The 22,400-nt window shown below is 39.2% G+C and overlaps 1 protein-coding gene across 9 annotated transcripts in view; it reads right to left on the reverse strand.

Annotated features, from left to right (window-relative positions):
- LOC117172776 (F-box/LRR-repeat protein 7-like) overlaps positions 1-22,400 on the reverse strand; it is a 180,274-nt gene that overhangs the window by 104,034 nt on the left and 53,840 nt on the right. For 6 of the 9 annotated variants that reach the window (XM_033360996.1, XM_033361047.1, XM_033361005.1 and 3 more), the window contains one exon: positions 9,118-9,395. In XM_033360996.1, the coding sequence (XP_033216887.1) occupies positions 9,118-9,395 (278 nt within the window). Of the gene's footprint in view, positions 1-9,117; positions 9,396-10,165; positions 10,294-22,400 lie in introns of all 9 variants that reach the window. The other 3 variants (XM_033361030.1, XM_033361039.1, XM_033361022.1) reach the window with 1 other exon arrangement.

The raw sequence follows: 22,400 nt of genomic DNA on the forward strand, positions 1-22,400 counted from the left end.
CCCCCCCCCCCCCTCAAAGAATTTATTCAAGATGTAGCCAACGGTACGTTCTACGTAAATGAAAACTCCGAATCTTCTTTTGTGAAAGCTGTCCTCAGTAAATTAAAAGGGATTGCCAGGGAAAGCGTGAGGGATAAAACCTTCAATAAAATACAAGATCTAATTACCCACCTAAAGAAGCGGTTTGCTCCTACGAATAAGTATCAGTGGTACTTTCAGTCAATAGTAAATTTGCGAATGAAGCAAACGGAGAGTGTCAGAGACTACTACGACCATACCTTGGGAATGCTTAGTGGGGCGAAGCACTCTTGAGATGAGAAATACGCGTCACAAACCGATGACACGAAAATATTGACATTCGAGGGTTGCTTAATGAAATGGCCACCTTTTTGGATACTCGCAACCCCAAGGATTTGCATGAGGTCTACGAGCATGCGCTGCATGCTGGGGAGAGACAACGATATGCCGACAGTGTAAAGGCTACTCCGGTTCCCACCTATCATCTATCCTGACATAAAGAACCCCATTTGGAGCGTATAAGATCACCCAGCCCCTGCTCAAGACAAATAGACGGGGATCAAAAAGAACGAAGAATGGAGAAAACAAATAGCGCTACAAATGCATATCTAAGTAATCCGCTTCAATATCCCTTTTACGGCTCCACACACTCACCATACAACCCTCTATATCCACCAGCCTGCCCGTATCGAAGTCCATTCTCTCTAGGCTATGGTTATCCCTATCCGCTACCATATCCCCCTCCTCAACCTTATCACCAAGATGTACCACAAAGAGGCCAATAGATGGTAATGAACACACCCAAAACTCATCTACCTTATCCAGGCCGATTTCACCAAAAACTTCTTTGAACTACAAGAAGACCCGCCGTATGGACGCAACAGCGAGTCCGAACCTCAGAGAGCGTCTAAGAACAGTTCAGTTCCTAACGGGCTATTGCGAGTTCTCAGGGCCGCAAAAGAAAAAGAAGATTCTCCAGTAGTTGGGCTAGTTGCCCCAGAATTTAGGTGTCCGAAAGCTCATTTTTTAGTAGATCCAGGTTCCTATGTTAACCTGATAAAACTTCGGGCGTTGAAAGGTGCGATGATTGTCGGAAACGATCTTATCAACATTATCGGCATCACAACCAATTTAGTCACAACACTTGGCACTGTGGAACTCACCATACTCGGAAAGCCGGTAGAATTCCATGTCATAGAAGACACCTTCCCTACCTCGGCCGACAACATTATAGGTCGACCAATTTTAGGGGAAGGACAAGCGCAGGTATTGTTTCGACACAACACTCTCGTTGTAATATCCGACCCTATAAATCCTATACCGTTTTTCTATATTGAATCGGTAGAAACAAAAAGGGAACTAAGGGATGACATAAAACCCTTTAACCAGATCCTAAAAATCGGAGCCCGGACTAAACAGCCAGGTGAAATAGCGGAGGCGAATCGAAACCCAACGGAGGGATACCTCCCCAGAGTCAATGCAGATGGTGTCTGCTATGTTTACGCCTATAACACCACCGAAGAAGCAGTTGAGATGACTCTACGAACACAGGAAATAATTCCTTTTGACTACTGTGAGTTCCCTGGACAAGACTCATCCAGTTCAGATACTGATCATTTCCCAGACAATGGATCGTTGGAACCCAGTAAACCTCGGAGCGAACGTGTTGCTGAAGTCCTACACACCGATCATCTTAATGATGAGGAGAAACAACTCATACAAGGTTGAGTCAATGACTTCGCCGACGTATTCCATATCCCTGGAGAAATGCTGAATATCACGAATACGATCCAGTATCGAATGCCGACACTAGACGATGCAGTGATATCGAGAAAACCGTACCGCCATCTCCTAGATGCATTGGATCAAATTGACATCCAAATTGATAAAAAGCTAAAAAATTCTGATAATAGTTCCAAAAAAAATGGACGCATCGGGAGTGAGAAAGTACCGGGTCGTTATATACTACAGAGTCCTCAATAAAAAGGTAATCGTCGACGTCTATCCTTTGCCTAAAATTACCGAAATATAAGACCAACTAGGACAAATACGCTATTTTACAGTATTCGACCTGATGAGTGGATGCCATCAAGTAGAAACACATCCAGACGACAAGGCCAAGATCGTATTTTCTACTCAGAGAGGACATTTCGAATACTAACGAATGCCCATGGGTATAAAAAAATGCTCCCGCAACCTTTCAACGCCTTATGGACAATGTTTTGAAGGGGATGCTCCGCACGGAAGAATTTGTACAGCCATTTGTTACAGCCAGACAAATTCGATTTTCTCCGTACCGAAATTGCATATTTCGAGCACATCATCAGCAGTGATGAAGCGAGATCTAACCCGGACAAAATTGCCACGATAAAGTACTTCCCTAGGCCCGGAACTGTCAAGCCGATCAGACAATTCTTGGGGCTGTCAGGATATTACCGGCATTTTATCCAGGACTATGCAAAATTAGCAAAACCATTAGCAGATTTGCTGAAGAAAGATACTAAATTTAAATGGGGACCAGAAGAAAAGCGAAAAATTCGAAAATAATGGGTCCCACTGAACAACGTTACTTAAAGTCTGAAAAGGAATGTTTGGCCGTTCTATATGGCATAATGAATTTCCGTCCATACTTATATGGACGCGAGTTCATTTTGACGTGCGACCCCGAACCCATCCATTGGATGACATATATAGATAATCCTGGTCCCAGGTTGTTTCGCTGGCGCCATAGGCTGAATGATTACCAATATATCTTTGAATATAATAAAGGAAAGTTACACAGGGGAGTAGAGGCCCTATCTGGAAACCTTATTGGACTCAACAAGGGAGAAGTTTCAACAGAAACTGATGACTTTACCGAATCTGATGACTCCGCTTCTACGCGAACTAAATGAATCAAGTTCCCAAAACAAAAAGCTTCAAATCATTCGACACTTCCAAGAAAACCCAACAAGGACGATGGAAGATATAGCGTTAAAATTATATCTGCCGACATGACCACCTACAGGGCCTTGCCACTAAGACAATCCTCGACTAAGAACAGTATTAGGAAAGTTAAGAATCCCGAAAAAATACCGACGAACCAGGAAAGGAGGATCTACCCACTCGACCTGGAGACCAACAACCATCGGGAACACCAAAAGCTACCCCCACGGAACAAAAAGCCAACAGTAACTAGCTTCAGACGCAAATCATCCATTATGAAGCCGATCGCCGCGCATCCTAAGAGCATAGACGGAAGGAATCCACGACCATTCACATCAAGCACTGTGCCCGCGCCCGGCAGAAGAAAAACGGGTAATGTCCCAGAAAAACTAGATTTAGACAAACGTTATAAGACACCTCCTTAATTAAAAATTAAGGGTATTAACCAATGCGGAATAGCAAGTAGACTTATGGAAAGAAAAAGAAGAGCGAAAGGTCTCAAGACCCTCGAATATACCTCAGATTCGTCATCAGCCAATGACGAGTCTTCCGAAAGTGAAGAAGATAGCGAGTCAGATCCCCGGTATACCAGAAGAAGCACAGTCTTCTCCCTAGTATTGATCCTAGCTTACCAATGCCCAAAGAAGATCGTTCACTCCAAAGTGCACCCCCAATCTACCCAACTCTTGTTTCCCAAGTTTGTGCGATAAAACTACGGACGTGTATGTAGATGGCGCGTGCGTTTACAACAAGAGTGGGGAACTGGAGGGATTCGAAGTTCCTTATCGACAGCTATACCAAATATACCATCTGGCACGAGCAGGAATCAACAGAAACAATTCCGTCTTAGAGAGTCATGCTCCTGAGCAGGGTTGTGCAAGTAATATACCTTAGGTAAATTACATGAGGCAGACAGAGGAACCCATGTTGGGAAGAATTATCCATCCTTTAAAAAAAATGGTAAAAATGATGCGTACTGTCAGGGATGCAACCGAATATTATCGAATTCGGCTAAAGAAAGGTTAAGAAACCACAGGTGATTTTCAAACCATCCGAACTGCAAATATCTTCAAAAGAAAAAAACAAATCATTCAAGGATTTTCGCTGATTTCAACCACTCAAACCCACAATAGAAAGGGCAGAGATTGAACGGTCCATCTCCAAATTCGACCATCCATCTTCAAAATTTCGCGCCTGTCCACTTCCTTTCCAACCGAGGACAGGTTTGAAACCTACGGTTTTTACTTGCGCGATTTGATAATTAGACTAAACGAAATACAAAAAATTGCAGCTAAAAATATGATTAAAGCTAAGGAAAGGTCGAAGGTACGCTATGATGAAAAGGCCAGGCAACTAACTGCAAAAGTTGGCGACAAGGTTATTATTTTCAAAGATGTAGGAAAGAATAAATTCGATAAACGTTCCACCGGAACTTGTACGATCGTGGGCTTCACTGAAAATCACAATGTAATTCTGGAAGCCGACGATGGTATAAGATTCACGAAGCACGCAGACAAGCTCTTGGTCACCAACTGTTAATAGTTGTTAATTAGGGTAGTGTTATATGAGGATCAAATAAAACATGTCATTTATATCTAGGCTATCCATTTTTGCCCTCGATACAGCGTTGAAAAAAATGTACGTTCTCCAACAACAGGTCCTGTTTGCAACGAGTTGTATCCTCTGGATCACACTTACCACAGCAGAAGATGTGTTTCAAAACCTTCAATTCCAGTCTGGTACAGGGATCTTCTTTGAACGTCAGCACACCCTACGGAGACGAGTTCATAACTCGAGAGTTAACACCTTTCTACATGTAACCAAGCTGGAAAATACGCTCACCCATTACCAGGAGCAAATTCACAACTTGTCTAATGTTTGCAAGATCACATTTGCCCCTCAATGCACCCAGCTACTCGGAGAACATAACTTGGATTCCAAATTAGTGGCAGCCAAACAATTGCAGGACTACATCCATCAAGAGCTAGATGAACTGCACTATCACACTGTCAAGACTTCACTAGTTAGCCTACCCGCTGGAATGAGGAGGAAAAGAACAACCGCAATTCTGGGCTTCCTAGAAGGCTTAGTAGGACCTGTTGCTGGATTACTCACTTACGACGACGGCCAGCCCATGGAGGAGAGGATCAATGACTTGAATATAGCAAAAGGGTACCTCTCACACCTAGTCGGCCAACAAACGCACGTTGTTCGTTCACAACTAGAGGAGTCCAATAAAATTGTGGAGGCTCAAAATAATCACCAAACTCAATTACAACACGAACTTTGGATTTCAGTTCAACACCTTAACGGCATTTCAAGTGCCGCATTTGACCTCAGCTATACTCAGAACTTCAGTAGAATCCTGCATGCCATCGACAAGAGTCTAGACGAGTATCTTCGAGCCGCGACTCAGATCCTGGCAGTCGTACATTCAGCTAGGAGAGTTGAATTGCATCCATTACTACTAACATCAGAACAACTTGCACCCATATTCCGTGATGTTCAGGACCATGCCCCTACAGTCCTTTTCCAGTCTCCGGTCCTCGTGTGAGCTACTTGGAAAAGCCGACCCACACTCTATACGAAATGTATCGTCTACCTGTCCATCAATCCTTTCTGAGAAATGAGACGGGCCGAGCATTTATACGGTCAGCGGCAGCTTACATTGCAGTTGAAGGTTCACAGCACACCGACATGCTATTAATCCCAAATGTACCAACCTTCAATACATTTGGACTTGGCGAGGTTATCTACTAAATTGCTAGATATTGAACCCTTGACCTTGCCAGCATACTCATCAGACCAAATTTCGCCGGATACATTACATCCAAATTATTTTCAAGTAGGCGAGAAGACACTGGAGCAACTAGAAGAACAAATATATGAATTCAACCTACAAAGGAAAGAAAGAGCAACTCTTTCCCACTTAATACATGGAAGATACGCAGGATTGGGGATACTAACATTTATCATAGCCGTGTACGCTTGTTATACCAAAGTATTAGCATTATGGATCACCTATTGGACCTGCTGCCGACGACAAGAAAATACGAATGATAATTCAGATTCACGCTCACATGTAATTAGTGTGAATCAATTGACATCAGCTCATTCAAATCTTCCAGAAGGAGCCTCAGGAACCAAAAGAACCTTCTCTACCAATCAGGATGCCTCCGCAGGCATTCCAGCCTGTCTGATTCTAAATCGCTTCCCAAAGGTTACGACGTCAAAGATCCTCAGTACCACAGTCCACAACATCATCAGCAGAATCCTCAGTGGTCTACGCATATTAGTGTTGTGGTAGTAGTAAAAGGGAATGCAGTCACAATAAAAAGTGTAACATTTCAAGTATGCATGTATGATAAGAGTGCACGAGTGCAGGTATGTTTAGATGGTTATATGAATACCAACTAAAGATTGTACAGGGACCGCTCATTATATTACTAGGAATAAAAATATTTAACGTAATTTATTAAATCTCACGTGCCATGGATCAACGAGGCAGGGTACCAGCTGACAAGACACTTGTTAGTACCGTCATGTCCACCTCTTGCATCCAAGACACGAACATCTGTTAGAGCTCAAATGGCTCGATATATCGCACATAGAAATTAAACATCGATTAGTCAAACTAAATATATCAGCGAGCCAGAATGGGATAATCATCCTGGACAGCATAAACATCCAGGGACAGCTGTTAGTAATTCCAGGGCGGGTTTGTTACGGTGGACCCCATGTGGGCTGGCAACTCAAAATTGTCATTGCCAGGCTTCATGGTATCCGTGTAACAGATTAGTAAAGAAGTACGGTGGCCAGGCTGGATGTCCGAGTCTTGCTCTGCATTAACTTATCATAGTGGGTTACACGAATAGACAGGGAGAGAGAAAATATAAGACCACCGCACGGGTCTAAGTCACACCTAATGAGACCCCCCGCGCGGAGAGAGAAGTACAATGAGACGGACAGAGGCGGACAGCAATCACGCCTTCTTCATGAAAGACTTCTAATTTTTCCTGCGGTGGTGATACTTGCACGTTGACCTCAGCCACGAATCGTTTAATATTAACAATAATCATTATCCGAGAAGAAAAATTCCTTTAAATAAAACATTAGGAAGATCAATCAGCATACGAACATTTAATCTTTGGCAGCGACCTGTGGGGATTAGGACCGGACATTGAAAAAATCATCTATTCACCCCTTTCCCCCATTAAAAAAACACCCCTCATTAACAAAATCCGTACAGTTCTTAACCAATATAGATAGTATCATTATATAAATCAGGACTGGTTATCAACCCTAATTTATTCAACAAACTACTCACAGCAGGTGCCTGAAATGCATGAAAAATATACAGGGTAAACAAGCTGGGGCTTACATACATGACGAGTTGAATGCTACCCGAATTGCACAAGAGCAGGGGAGAAGCCATTATACATGGGTATTTTCATATTCCGCGCCTTTAAAGTTGCATTCGGATCGGCCATTCGTCCAAGTCCGCTCATCATCGGATCAAGTTTATGATAGTTTCCATGGTTGCGTTCGAAACTTCAAACGGTTATGTACAGATTCACCTGTTTGCCCTAATAGCTGTCAGTAAATGTAGGCAATGTCAATTTAAAGTTTACGTATGTAATATTTCATTCACTTTATTTAAAACATAGCTTGTCCATTAAGAACAGACCTTTTTTAAGCAGTAAAAATAAGCGTTAAACACCATTCACTCTTCGCCCACTGGAAGCGCAGAATATTATTGCTATTTTATTGTATTTGTCACTCAGCAGCCATTCTATAATGTTATTGGCACAGATAAAAAATGACGTTTACTTCTCAGTTCACATGTCTCATTTCATTTTTAATTAAACACTTTTCTTATTTGTAATTACTAAATAACGTAACCTATTTTGTTTTGACACTTCTATCCGTTTGAAGTTTCAAACGCAACCATGGAAACTATCATAAACTTGATCCGAAAATGCACGAACTTGACCGAATGGCCGATTCGAATGAAACTTTAAAGGCGCGAAATATGAAAATATCCCTGTATAATGACTGCTCCCCTGCTGTTGTGCGATTCGGGTAGCATTTAACTCGCCATGTATGTAAGCCCCAGCGTGCCCATCCTGTATATTGAACCTCCACCTTCTTCATGTTCACCTAATACTCTTGAGTCCACATGTGACTATAAAATGTTGATTAACAATATCAATTATTTATAAATCCAATTTTACAAAAGAGAAAAGAACTCATAAAATTTTCCAAAATATCTAAATTAAAAATATTGACCCGATTCAATAAGACTCGAAAAGTAGATAATCAATAGTAATACCAGCTACCATCCTCAATAGACCAATTGATCGATTCTTATCACCGAAGCGGATTTGAGCCCCTGTAGTAAGAAATCTCAACCCTGCTTCCCTTTGTCTAAGAAGCTAGTAATTTCGATGTCCTGATATTAAAATCATTTAGAAGCCCAATACAAATAATTGAACTAAAGGCAAGAGGCTGTTGTTTATTAAACATTATTAACAAACAAATTAGCCACACAGAAATCAACAAATATCTGCCAATATTTGATTGGAACGAAGTGAAGAAACCTAAAAATGTCAAAATTAACTTAACTAAATTACTTGCACACAGGTGCATATACACACAGTTTATTTATTTAAATAACAATTGATCGCAATCCTTATTTCGCCATAAAAGAAAATAAGTGATTAGAACTATGATCAATTTTAATTGTTCCCCTTAATATCGAGGATATTGAATCCAATTTGAATTGGAGACGGTTGATTGGATTTGACTTTTATTGATTTAAATTAATTGTCTCTCATTCAAATTACTGAGTTGTCAACTATGGATAGTTTCAGAATACCTATTTTGGAACGTAAAAGGAACTAACAATGGAACTACCCTTGGTTGACGCGGAAGGTGGAATCACACTTAATAATGGTAGAGGGTTATTATTAATTATTAATTGCAAATTTAATTAACATCTCAATTTCGTACATAGGAACAGTGTATAGTGCACGTTCCCTGAAAATTGCTTGAGGCTGATATATATTTTTTTGTTCTTAAGTTCAAAGAAAATTCAGTAAACTGAAAAAGTGAGGTCGGTAATATAGGTATTTGAGTGTACCACTTGCCCTTAATTTAATCATATTTTCTTACCTCTTTCTATTTTTACTCTATCTATGATGGGAAGGTAAAGAAAAACGTGCATCAGGCAATCATCATTCAAAAGATGAATGGGCACATTATTGTCTGAAGTGTAATACTGTATTAGTTGCTCGTCAGAAGACTCATCACAATTCGATTTTTGTTTGATAATAGCAGCCAAATTTTTCTTATTCTCTATGCTGTCCGGTTGGTGCCAAGAGTCGGCTGGCATCACCCTCAAATCACGATTATGTAACTGAATTTCCTTTTTATATCCATCCTCTCTGGCTCTGCAAAAAAATGGTAAACAGATATTTCACATTCAAAAGGGATATTGTCTATATTTTTTTCGCAAACACATATTGTTTATGGTCATTAAAATCTATCAAAAAACAAAATTTTTGTTTACGTAAAACGCTGCTAAGGTTAAAATAGGAAAATTCGCTTATTTCTCCTGTTTTAAGGTCGAAAATGTACTTTTTTATGGTTTGATACATAAAAAAATTGTATGCTGTATGCGTGTATGTGCAGTATGAACCATAGAAAAGATTACATTTTTCCACCGCTACGTTCTTAATAAAGGATAATTGCAGCTTCAAAAGTTGACAAGCTTTTTCCATTTCGGGAACATGTTCCGATAACCTCATCTCTTGTGTTGGAAAAGTACATGATTAAATGCTACCGTGACGTCTTTTATGCACGTTTTAACAGTTAGGATATGACAATGGTAAAACTTTTATAAAATTGCAAAAATAATACTGCAAAAAAGGGTAAAAACCATCGTTTTCGTCCTTTTACAAGTTTCTAACATCAATGTGGAAGTATAAAATATTTTTTTCTGGGGTCTAAACTGTATCGGGATAAGTTTGGTAGCATTAGAAAACTTTTTTATTTCGTGCAAACAAGGGCAAAAAAGTTTAGGAAAAATCCTATCAAAAATTTGGTTAAGATAATTTTTGTCATTAACATTAAAGGAGGACAACCGTTCTTCCTATTTGTTCGGAACAGGTTCTTGAATATTTATCTACAGGAAATTGGGGTTACTTAACGTTCAGCTTACCTTGAGGCATCAGTAACATTATTAAATGTTACAAAGGCGTAATTACTTTTTCCAACATTTCTTTTCAAGTAACAACCATCTATCTTTCCATATTTAGAAAATATCTTCTCCAGATCTTTGTGAGTTGTCTGAAAATAAGTATCTAAGATAAAAAATGTATTAAGTTATATTTTTTTGCAACATTTACTAAAAGCTGTCTCCTACGTGTAATCTTCATTATACTTAATTTGACTATTGCAGGATACGTTCACTTATTTGTAATCAATTCGAATAGAATCAATTAGATGAACCTACAGATCTTAGACCTGACTATAGACTTCAAAATTAAAATTTCCAAATATCTGTTCTTACACTTCGCAACAGACATGTTACAGAGAGGTAACAATCGTGCGGGTGAGATCGGAAAATTCCCGCCAATGAAACAATTTTAGTACATTCTTTCTTTTAAAAAATGACTTCAAAAACATATTTTCTAATAGTATGAAGTATTTAAAACTCAATGAACCTAATAAATTTTTGAAAATTTTAATGCGCTTTAGAGTATTATAAAAAATGAAAAGAAAAATAGGTGGAATGTAAAATATTCGTCTGACTTCACTCATTTTTGGTCGAATACTTGATATTTGATTTGACCTGAAATTATAATTGTATAAGGAAAACCCTTATTTATTTACCGTATGCCAGAATATTTTAATATATCAAACTGTTTTAAAATTATGGTTCGGAATCGGACTGATCGACTGATCAGTTTACCTATTGATAGAATTTATATAAATCATAATAATTGTCGAAACATGTTATCGAGATTGTAAGTCAGCATTAGAGGCCGTCGATATATTAGGCACTTCAAGGGGTGGTTAGGAGGAGTATGGAAAGTGGAAGGTTAGCCGGAGAAGTGGAAGACAGGGCTGGTAGTGCCGTGGATTAAAAAAGGAGAAGGAAAAAGGGTGGAGGAATATAGAGTTATCACACTCATGTCGGTGTGATATGAAATTTATGCGGAAGTGCTTAGAAGGAGGTTGGAAAGACAGGTGGAAGAAAAGGGAAGTATACCACACAACCAAACGGTTTTCAGAGAAGGGATGGGAACGACAGATAACGTCTACGTGCTCAACTATCTAGTCAACAGGAACCTAAGACGGAAGAAGGGGAAGATAGCGTATTGCTTGTAGACTTTGAGGGAGCATTTGACTAAGTTAACAGGAGGGTGTTATGTCCAGCCATGGCAGAGAGAGAAGTAGACGAAAATAGATCCACGAGAGGATTCGTTTTCTTTTTCGCACACGGGGTCGTCACTTGGTCGTCACGGCCGCAACGATAGGTATCGCTAAGTACGACGGAAGGCGATTACTCGGCGGCATCGACAGCGCTGCGAGAAGTAGTCTGGATAAGAAAGTTACTATCTGACATCAGATGTCCCTGCGCTAAAGAGAAGACTCTATACGCTAAAAACCAAAGCGCGCTAAAACTGTTCAGAAATTCAGTATTTCACCAGAAGACAAAACATATAGATATCCATTACCACTTTCTACGAAAAAAAGTAAAAGAAAATAATCATTAAAGTTCAGTATGTTGCATGATATATGTTATACAACGGCAATATATGAAGCTATATATGATGGCATACCATTATACAGGGTCCCCCGGGAGTAATGGCGTTTCTTGTAATAGCGGATATGAAAAAAATTCAAGTCGAAAACTCCCTAAAAATGTTTGCGTCCGGTGCGTATTTTTAGTACTACAGAGCATTGAAATTGTATTTAGATTAACAGCTAGTTGCAAGTGTGCGTGCGACGCCCAAAAGAAATGTCTTCTATCACGACAACTTAACCTTGCTTCGAGCGTTATAAAATAATGCAAATACGAATGTGTTTGTTTGAATCGTCTTTGCTTGAGTTTGATATTGCACAAAAATTAATTCTTTTATTTAAACGTGTTCAAAATAAAATAGTACTTGACCAAAATTCGGTGCATAGAAAAAATGAAAATGTAGACTAGCTTCACCGAAATTTGGTGAACGTTACACAATTCATTTCAGTGAGCCTAATTGAATCGTACATTATTATTTTAAGTTAATTTTTTAAAATTTTTTTAAAATTTAAATTCTCTTGAAATATTCAGAATATAACTTGATTTATTTTTAATTTTCTGAATTCTTCTCAAAGCATAACAAATTTTCAACTATTTTGAAATTCAGCAATTTTGGTCGACAGATAACGTGCCATTGGATTAAGATGCACAAGTTTTTTTTAATTTCGCAGAATTCTGTGTAAATATTTTAAATGACTTGAAATCATTTGTATTCTTTTAAAGGTTTTTGAATTTTCGTAAAATATTTAGAATATACGTTAAATTATTTTGAATTCCTCAGAGTCTTTTTAATTCTGCAGAATTTTTAATATTTCTTAAAATTCATTGTAATCTTTTGGGTTATTTTAAAGATCTTTTAATTCTCTTGAACAACTCAGGATGGAACTTGATTTATTTTGAATTTTCTTAAAACATGAAATTTTTTTAACTATTCGCAAATAAATAAACTTTGGTCGACAGTGGGCTGCTACTGAATTAGGATGCACTCGTTTTTTCTTAATTCTGCATAGTTTTTAGAAATCTTTAAATTCTATTAAAATCTGTAACGCATGTATTTGAAATCAAATATACAATTTTGGCAGTTTCTTTAAATAGTGTACAAAGAACGATAACGAAAGACATTAAACTGAATAGATAGATTATTAGCGATAACTTGTGGAGCCAACAATTGAAATCATTAATATAAGTTAGATTTTTAGGGCGCTAGCCCTTTCTTGGGCCAAAGACAAATCAATTCAGCTGAAGTTAGTGAGAAAAAGATAAAAGGACAAGGAATCTACATTTCAAAAGGAAGAAAGAGAAACTCACCAAACGTAAACGTTTCAGGAAGAAAGGTAACCCCACAAACCCTAGCCAAAATAATACACATTATTCTAAATGAGCAATAATCCAAAAGGTTGAAAAGGGGTTTTCAGTTTTCACTTAAATAATAATAGAGCGTGCGGGGAGAGGGGGTCCATAATTAAAAAGCTCACATTTTAATTAAAACAACTGACAAATTTTACTCAAAATTTCAGGACTCAAATGTAGGAAAATGGGTTTCAACAACATTCGATTACATCAATAGAGTAACACTTTTTTTGTCGGCTAATTAAAAAAATATCATCTTGCTAAATTTGAATAATTTGCATGGCGCTTAGGAATTAGTATCGATTTTATTAGCGTTAGATTTCCCCGGCTTTTTCCCTAGATTAATAAATATTTTTTCTTCAAAATCTGGGGAATGATAGTAAACATGCTAATGGACGTTCGTGCACACTTTTTTGTGGGTTAATTCCAAAAAACTTGATTTTGCTAAAAACGTATGTGTATATTTCGAGGTTATGTGTGTTACAATTCTCTCGAGCGTTACTTCCAAACTACACAATATTTTTGGCCGAAAACTTTAGACTTACAAATAAACATAGTAACTAATGTCCCGGAACTAACCTTGTTTGCAGGCAATGAAAAAAGTTTATTTCATAAATAATTTCCAAATTATCGGAATGGCAGAGCTGAAAAACGACGTAATCTCAAATAATGCACATGCATAAATTTTTTATTTAGTACAATAATTTTTTTGTTATTATACCTCAAATCAATATTAAAAGGACTGCAAAGAAAAAATATCAAATAAAGAGCAGTAGGGGTATTAGTTCAGTAGATAAGCAAAGGGGTTCGCAGTTCGGAATTCTGATTTAAGCATAATAACTGGAAGAAATGTACAAAAATCATAAACAGGTACATAATAATGTCAAAGATAAAAGCAAAATGAGGTTTCCAATGAAAAGTACGAAAGGGCTTCTCAAAATTAGGCAAGAAAGTGGTTCCCAAAAATAGATACAAGATGAGTCTCGAAGATAAGTACAAAAAGGGGTCCTCATGAGTAAGTTTTAAAAAAGAAAGCCGAGAAAATAAAAAATAGGTTGTCAAAATTAGGCAAGCAAAGGGATTCTCAAAAGAATAAATATAAAAACGAAAATTCTTAAAATTATAGAGAGATAACGATTAATTATTCAAGATAAAGATAAAGAAAGGAAAAAAGGCACTTCGATTTGAGGTAGAAGGGTTCTCAACACGAAGGAAACGATAATTTATGAAGGGAGAGTCTTAACAATACAAAAAGCATTATAATAAAAGGCACGTGGTTCGGAATTTGATACTTCAATAGATTAACGGAGGAGGATCTTCACATTATAAGTAGTATTAAAAATTCAAGGTATGAGGGTCGAAATTCTATAATTAAATATAATAACGGGGAATGATCTCAACATTATCAAAAACATTATAATTCAAAGCATAAGGTTCGAAATTTGATCATTTTATTGATTAATGGGGAAAGATCTCAACATTATGAAAGGAACCATAAAAAAAATCGGAATCCTACCTAAGGTAATCCGGAATAATTTCGACACTTCGTGTTATCACTTACAGTTCATAAAATGAAAGAGAGAGTTTGCAAGCTTACCGGTGAATAAGTCAGACTCAAGGAATTACATAATTAGGAGAAGGTTGATGCGCACGAACCTAATTTGAATAACTCTTTACGGTCGGGACAGAGATAGCCGATGAGAACCGCTTCTGATTCGCCCATCCTACCGTCCTGTATTCTATTCGCTTGTCCTTATCAGCCGCCGTTGAGGATGAGAGAGATTCCGAATTCCTTCGTATGAGGGGTAGCGACAGGCAAGAATCGTCCTATTCATACTACTAGGGCCGGTTATATCCGCTAAAAAATGTGGAAAAGAGGGAAAACAAAAAGACACAAAAGACAAGAAAAGTCTGTTCCAATCAGTAACATTTGGGGAGATAACATTTAGGCGAAGCTACCTATTCTTATGTTGAATTATGTAATAACGGCCACGGTTTATACTCAATAGGAACAAAAAGCCTTGCATCTCAGATAACCAAAAAAGAACATCTATCTATTTGATCCATTATTAGAAGAAATGTCTCTTCTGCCTTGGACGTCAAAAAGATAGTCGATAATAATCTAAAAATTCGAAGGGCTTAGGATGCGAAGATCTCTTTAAGGTTTAGGTGGTGATGAATCAAATCGATCGGTTGCGTTGATGACGAAAACTTTTACGACTCTCGCTCGAGACGGCAGAATTAACAAATTGAATACAAAAATAAAATTTAAGAACCCTTAATAATAAAAAATTAAAATTAAAAAAAAAGTAAAATTAAAGATAGATAAATGAATCATAAAATAAAATTGAATTACTTCAACAGGTCCGAACAAGTCTCAAAACGTAAGGAGAGACAAAACGAAAAGTTAATTTTAAATGAGTGAGTAGGAACCGAAATCCAACATGATCATCCAAGTAAAATCAAGAAAACTCTTATTCAATGAAAATTTGGAATTCCTTGACTTAATAAAAAATAAAACAAAAAGAATCAAACAAACAAAAAATTAATATCAAAATAGTGAACTAAAAAGATCGTAAAATCATGAAATTATAAAAGCACAGAAAAAATAAAATTCAGTTAATAAAGAGAAAAACAGAAAAAGGTAAAACAGACATAAAAGAAAGCAAAAAAAAGGAAATAGAAAGAGCAAGAAAAAAGAAATCGAAATAAAGTGAGATCGGGGAAGAAAAAAAAGAAAGATTCTCAAAGCAAATTTAATATTTTCATTATGAAAACCTGAAGATTACAAATAGATGGCACTATAAAAAGAATACAATTTGGTAGATAAAAAACAAAAATAAGTTACTATCCTAGGCGAGGAGCGGATACAGTAAGGACAGTCTAAGGCGGAGAATCCAGGTTCTCTGCACCAGAAACAGAAGGCCGACAGTTGGCGCTGTCGGTGCCTTGCTGGCAATTCCAGAATTCAAATTTTGCTGTAGTGTGAACGGAACTGAGGGGTCTTGGCCATCGCGGGAACAACCAGAGACGGGCCTCTTTTCTTTGATGCGTTCCATCAGATCGGCATACTCATGAAGATGGCGGAGGGGATTTTCGTGACTAACGAATCCGAGTCTAGGTACTAAATTTCCCATTATTGAGGGGGGAAACCAAAGGTTTTAGGTCTTCTATGTGAGATTTGCCTGTAAACTTATCTGTAAGGTCGGAAAGTGCATAGAAGGTATGTGATAACACTTTCTAGACTCTTATGAAAGAACCCGAGACCGAGATAGAACCAAGTTTCCGATATAGAACCTTATTTGTCTGCGTCTGAGATTATAATATTTAGATTGATTTTCTAATGCATGGTCTAGGTTCTTCATCGCCCAATCGCGCATAGATTGAATTTGAGAATTATAACTTTCCAAGATTCAGGGCCCCGAGTTTTAATTTCAGATCCGCGATTGGATGTATTGTACGCAAATCGGAATTTGGAGAGATAATAGTACCAAGTGCCATAATCACTATCAATATATGAGATTATAATGGTTTTAAGAATTCTGTTAACTCGTTCCACAGGATTTGCTTGTGGCTGATATGGAGGGGTTATGACATACCACATAATGATACCATATGTGATGTTAAATTCCTGAGCTAGTTGATAGAAAGTATTGTTCTATTATTATAGAGAAGTAATCGGGGCGTTCCCTGGCGGTGAGGTCAGATTTTCACGAAAGATAGCCTCTATTTTTTTTTCCTTCAGATACGGGTATCGGTTTCAGATTACGCATGGGTTCAAAATACATGTGTTCCTCGGTGACAAAACACATGTTTTTTGAAAGACGCAAAGTTGTCTCAATAAAACTTTATCGCTCTAGAAAATTTCGTGCAACAAGTTTTATTCGTTGTTTTTTCTGTGTGAACGGGCGTTGAATAAATTTATAAAAGTACACTATTGCTTATCTTAGATTTGAAATCACTACTTGATATCATTTATAGCTGTGACTACATCATCGCGGCGAGTATCTAGATAAACGGAATTTATGCCGCTATAGCAGATGAAAATCGGCGAAAATCGGCTTAATTAGGTATTTTGATATGTTTTTTTAAGGCCAGGGCAAAATTAGACCTGATGGGCCGTCGTGAGTTGTCAATTTGAATACATCGCAATAAAAGACATAAGAAAATGTAAGTTTTCACTGACATTTAAGATGTAAGTTTTTGATTGAAGGGAAAAAATAGCTTTATTTGCGATTTTCAGATGTTTTTTTATGTCTAGGCCAAGTCTAGATCCGTTGGCCCAATTTAGGTCGCGAATTCGAATTCAGCGTATCTCCAATTCTTTTTCTTTGATGAAGATGCTATTCTCAAAAATAAAAAAAGTTAGGCTATAACCTTGAAGAAAATAAAACCCTCTATAATCTGAGAAGCCACTTTCACAATCTAAATAATCAATTTCGATTGATTTTAAAGTTGGTTAGTGATACGTATATAGCAGGGAGTAGGCAGGGACTAGGAGCGAAGCGTCGCTCGCACTGTTATCTTCACTAGACAATGTGGAGAAGAAAGCAGGTCAGCGTTTTCTCTCCGTAGTCTTCGAGCAGAGTGAGTTAACTTGGTGTCATGAATGTCGTTATGGGGAGAAGAGAAATTATCTCGGTAAGAAACAGGGTTAGCGTTGAGGTCTTACAATGCGCAACTCTCAGGACCAAACGTCGCAATGCTTGAATTGAATATTGCAGGAAAAGCGCGCTTCTCGGCTGCCGAGATAAATCGCAGCAAGGCTAGACGCTGCTTGAATCCTCTGCATTAAAGACGCTCCTCGCGAGGTCCTTACCGAGAAAAACACACGTATGTATGTGTATATATATATATAATTTAAAATTTTTCATCAGGACAACCGCAGGATTTCACCGGCAGCGGGTGCTTATCTGAAAAATTGCACCCGCTCGTAGCGAAATCGCGGTAAAATTTCAGTCACAACCACGTCTCACGACCGTGAGATAGGTGGTTACAGTCTGTAACGGAATCAATACGACGATCCGGCAATAGTCTCGTGCACCCTGAGGACACAGAGCGACCCAAGGGTGACCGACTTCTACATTTTTCCCGCAAGTGTTTTAGCATATTGTTCACACGCAGGGATGCTGTTCAGGCTGCTAACCAGTTAAAGCTTGGCACCTCCAAGACAGCCGATGATAAAAACGATTAGTTTATCAGAATATTCCGGGTACAATGTCGCAACTCCCTTATAAGGTCCCTATACTTCTTTTTCTTTTCATTCTCCTTGACTATGATGTTTTTGTCAGCTGGTGCCGAAAATTCGATAACGAACATGGTTCGCTTCTCGAAGTCAAGAAGAACCATGTCAGGCCTCGAGTGTGCAACAGAAACAATTGTCGAGAATATAAAGTTCCAGTCTATGCGGCACTTTTCATTCTCGACGATTGACTCGATTTCCTTAGGAGCTTTTAGAGGAGCGATATTCAGGTTAATGACGTAAGAATGACAGAGAGGGTAATAAAGCACTCTTAGTGCCGCATTGTGCCTTTGGATGTGGGTCGTTCCTGCATTAGATGGACAACTAGATAGTATGTGAGCTAAATACTCGGGGTGTGCATGGCGCGCCCTGCAGCTATAATCGGGAAGGTCTTGGCTCAAAATGTGGCGATGGTACGTTAAGGTCAAAATGACACCGTCTTGACATGCCAAAATGAAACCCACCGTGCCAGACTTCAATCCCGGCAATTTAAGGAAGGCAAAAGTTAGCTTACACGACATTTACTGATCCTCCAAATTTCTGTGGAAGATGCCGTGCATCCTCTTATCGAGGAGCTGTTCCCGAAAGTTTTTCTCTTGTGCTTTCTTAATCCGGGCTTTTAGGAGTGAGTACTCGAGATAGATAAGATTTCATGCATTTTTCTCACCCCTGCAGAGTCGCGGAACAGAAGTCTTTAGATTATGCTTTCGTTCATGTGCATAACCTTTCATGCCCCGATATCAAGGGATCTGAGCTCGTTCTTCGTCTATGGTACCACTCCAAATGAATAGAGTACTACCGGGATGGCAAGCATGTTCGTTGCAGATACTTTCTTTCTCGCCGACAGTTTGGAAGACCAAATCTGCCGGATGAGACGCTTGTATCTGCTTCTGAGAGTATCCTTTATAGATGTCACATCCTGAATGCGGCTCTGTGGCACGTCCAGGTATGTGTAAGTCTCATCAGCGGAAAGGTGTCAAATAGCGCTTCTATCGACGAGCTCAGGGTCTTCAGGGATGCCATAAAGTTTTCCTCGCTTCAAACAAGCCTTGGCGCATTTCTCTAACCCAGATTCCATTCCTATTTCCTTAGTATATCGTTCGACAATCCCTAGAGCTAGATGCAGTTATCCTTTGTTTTTAGCATAGATCTTAAGGTCGTTAATGTAAAATACATGCGTGGCCTTGTACTTTCGATCTGCAGGTTTGCCGCAAAAGTACCCGCCGGAATAGTGAAGTGTTAGAGATAGTCACAATAATGTGCGGTAAAAGAGGAGTGAGCTCATTGTGTCGCCCTGAAAGACACCTCTCTGAAGGGTGACCTGGTTAATTGTCACACGATTATTTCCAGATGAGATAGTAAATCTGGTTTTCCAAAGCGGCATCAATCTCTCTATGTACCTCACGATTTTCGGATAAACATTTAAGCTTTCCAAAATACAGATGATAAGTCTATGGAAGGTCGAATCGAAAGCTTTATAATAATCAATCCAGGCCATCGATAGGTCCCGCTGGTAAAATGCTGCATCTTTGCAGATACATCTATCGATAAGCGGGTTCTCCCGACATCCTGCTACGCCTTTCTTTGAGCCGCGTTGTTCATTCATTTCTTGCCACACAGGTTCAATTGCCCAAACAATCCTATCATTTAGGATAGCTGTGAATATCTTAAACAATGGATTCAGACAAGTCATTGGCCTGTAATTCTTCGGGTCAGTTAAGTTGCCTATTTTCGACACGAGTATTGTGAGCCCTTCCACCAACCACTCCGGAATTGGCTCTTCAGACTTTAAATATGAGGTGAAAATACGGGCGAAATGCTGATGCGTTAAAGGAAACTTCTTCCATCAGAAGGTTTTGATACCATCTGGTCCCGGAGCGGAATAGTTCTTAATCCCTCTAAATACTTTTCTCACCTCCTCGGTAGTGATGGGTGGGCATTCTTCATCAGGTGTTATGAGCGCATGAGGCAGCTCCTTGAAGCTATTTATATTTTCTGAGTCTTCGCCCAGTCTGTGCTGCACTTCGTAGATTTCTATCAAAAATACTTCAACCTCCTCTGATTTGGGCGGATGGTCGACAGTAACTGTAGGGTCTTGGAATAGTCGAGATGGGTGAGAGAGAAACTGTTGATGTTCTCTGACCCACCTCTCTCTCCGTTCTGGACTTCTCTTAGTGTCAGATAGTATCCGTATTCTCTCAACAATATGCTGCCTGATGGTCAGCAGCTAGCCTTGAAAGTAAAATTCTTGCCAGATGTGATGTAGTCAGTCACACACTGCATGCGGGACGCGTATTATCTTGCCCAGCCTATCTTTATGGCAAGTTGATGCATTCGTCTTTTGGTTTTATGATCAACCGTTGGTTTTGTTTTACAGTTCGCATCGGCCAAAGCTCTCGCTACATTATACACGCAACAATTGATAGTCCAGATGTCGGATTCTTCGGAAAAATGTCCACGAAGCTCGTCATCCATTTTAGCTAGACCTTTAGGCTTCAGAGAAACCTGGGCGTTGATGTTTCTTTGGTTCATAAAGCATCGCTCTTCCTCTATCGCATGCCTGCCCGCGGTTGGTCTTAGTGTCGTCTCTCTTTCTCTGTTGTCGGCTTGTTCTGGCTGTGGTAGTGTAGGCGTTCCGCTTATATAGCCCATTTTTGGAGTAGTTCGGCATGGTTTCGCAGACGTTGATGCGAAAAGTGCGATAGCTCCGGGTGTTTCTCACACCACAGAGCATGCAGTAGTGCCATGTAACCCTGTTCAGGGGGCTCACTCGCATCGTAGCACTATAGCCAGTCCCGATTTAATTGCTCCGTCCACCTGAAGGTCTCAAGATTCAGTCGATCCATCACATTGAATCTATCTTCATTGGCTCCCCCAGGTCTAGAGTGGTCGGCATTGTTGGCCGACCCATTGTCGGGAGCCCTGCACGTTCTGTTGTTTTAAACCGCACTTACTACAACTATGTTGGGTGTTGTCATTGTTGTTCCCACGAGAAGCTAGGGAAAGGGGTTCGTCCATCCTTGTAGAGCCCCGCATGCATGGATAAGGCTGCGTACTATGAGAGGTCGCCCGATGTCCCAGATTCACCGTTTTGGACACCTCACCCAGGTGCCATTCAGCTTTTGGCACAGTTTTCACACCTCTGCTTTGGGGTTAATTCCTTCTGGACAACCCCTGGACAATTATCTGCGATTGTCTCTTCATTTTTCTAAGCATATTCAGCAGAAACCTTTGGTACAGGGACCCTCTATCCGCAACCCGAGGACGCGTTCGTTGGCTTTAACATAGGCCCTTCGGTTTGATTCTAGAGGAATCAAAACCGAACCGAATAAATAAATAAATATATATATATATATATATATATATTCCTTTTTGCATGCCAAGACGGTGTCATTTCTACCTTAACATACCGTCGCCACATTTTGAGCCAAGACATTCCCGATGATAGCTGCAGAGCGTGCCATGCACACCCCGTACATTTAGCTCACATACTATCTAGTTGTGCAACACACGCGGGAACGACCTACATTAAAAGGTACAATGCGGCACTAAGAGTGCTTTATTACCATCTCTGTCACTCCTACGGCTTTCACATTAATACCGCTCCTCTAAATGCTCCTAGGGAAATTGAGTCAATTGTCGAGAATGGGAAGTGCCGCATATACTGGAACTTTATATTCTCGACAATTGTTTCTGTTGCTCACTCGAGGCCTGACATGGTTCTTCTTGACTTCGAGAAGCGAACCATGTTCGTTATCGAATTTTCGGCACCAGCTGACAAAAACATTATAGCCAAGGAGAATGAAAAGAAAGAGAGGTATCGAGACCTTATCAGGGAGTTGCAACGATTGTACCCGGAATATTCTGTTAAACTGATCGTCCTTATCATCGGCGTTCTTGGAGGTGCCAAGCTTTCACTTGCTTATAGCCTAAAAAGCATCCTTGCGTGTCAACAATACCAGGTGTATACATATGAAACCGGTATTTTTTCAAGAAAAAAACACATTTATTTCAAGAGAATGATAACAAATATTTTATTCAAAGTATGCGCCC

The sequence above is a fragment of the Belonocnema kinseyi genome, chromosome 1, assembly GCF_010883055.1.
Source record: "Belonocnema kinseyi isolate 2016_QV_RU_SX_M_011 chromosome 1, B_treatae_v1, whole genome shotgun sequence".
In the NCBI taxonomy this organism is placed as follows: Eukaryota; Metazoa; Arthropoda; class Insecta; order Hymenoptera; family Cynipidae; genus Belonocnema; species Belonocnema kinseyi.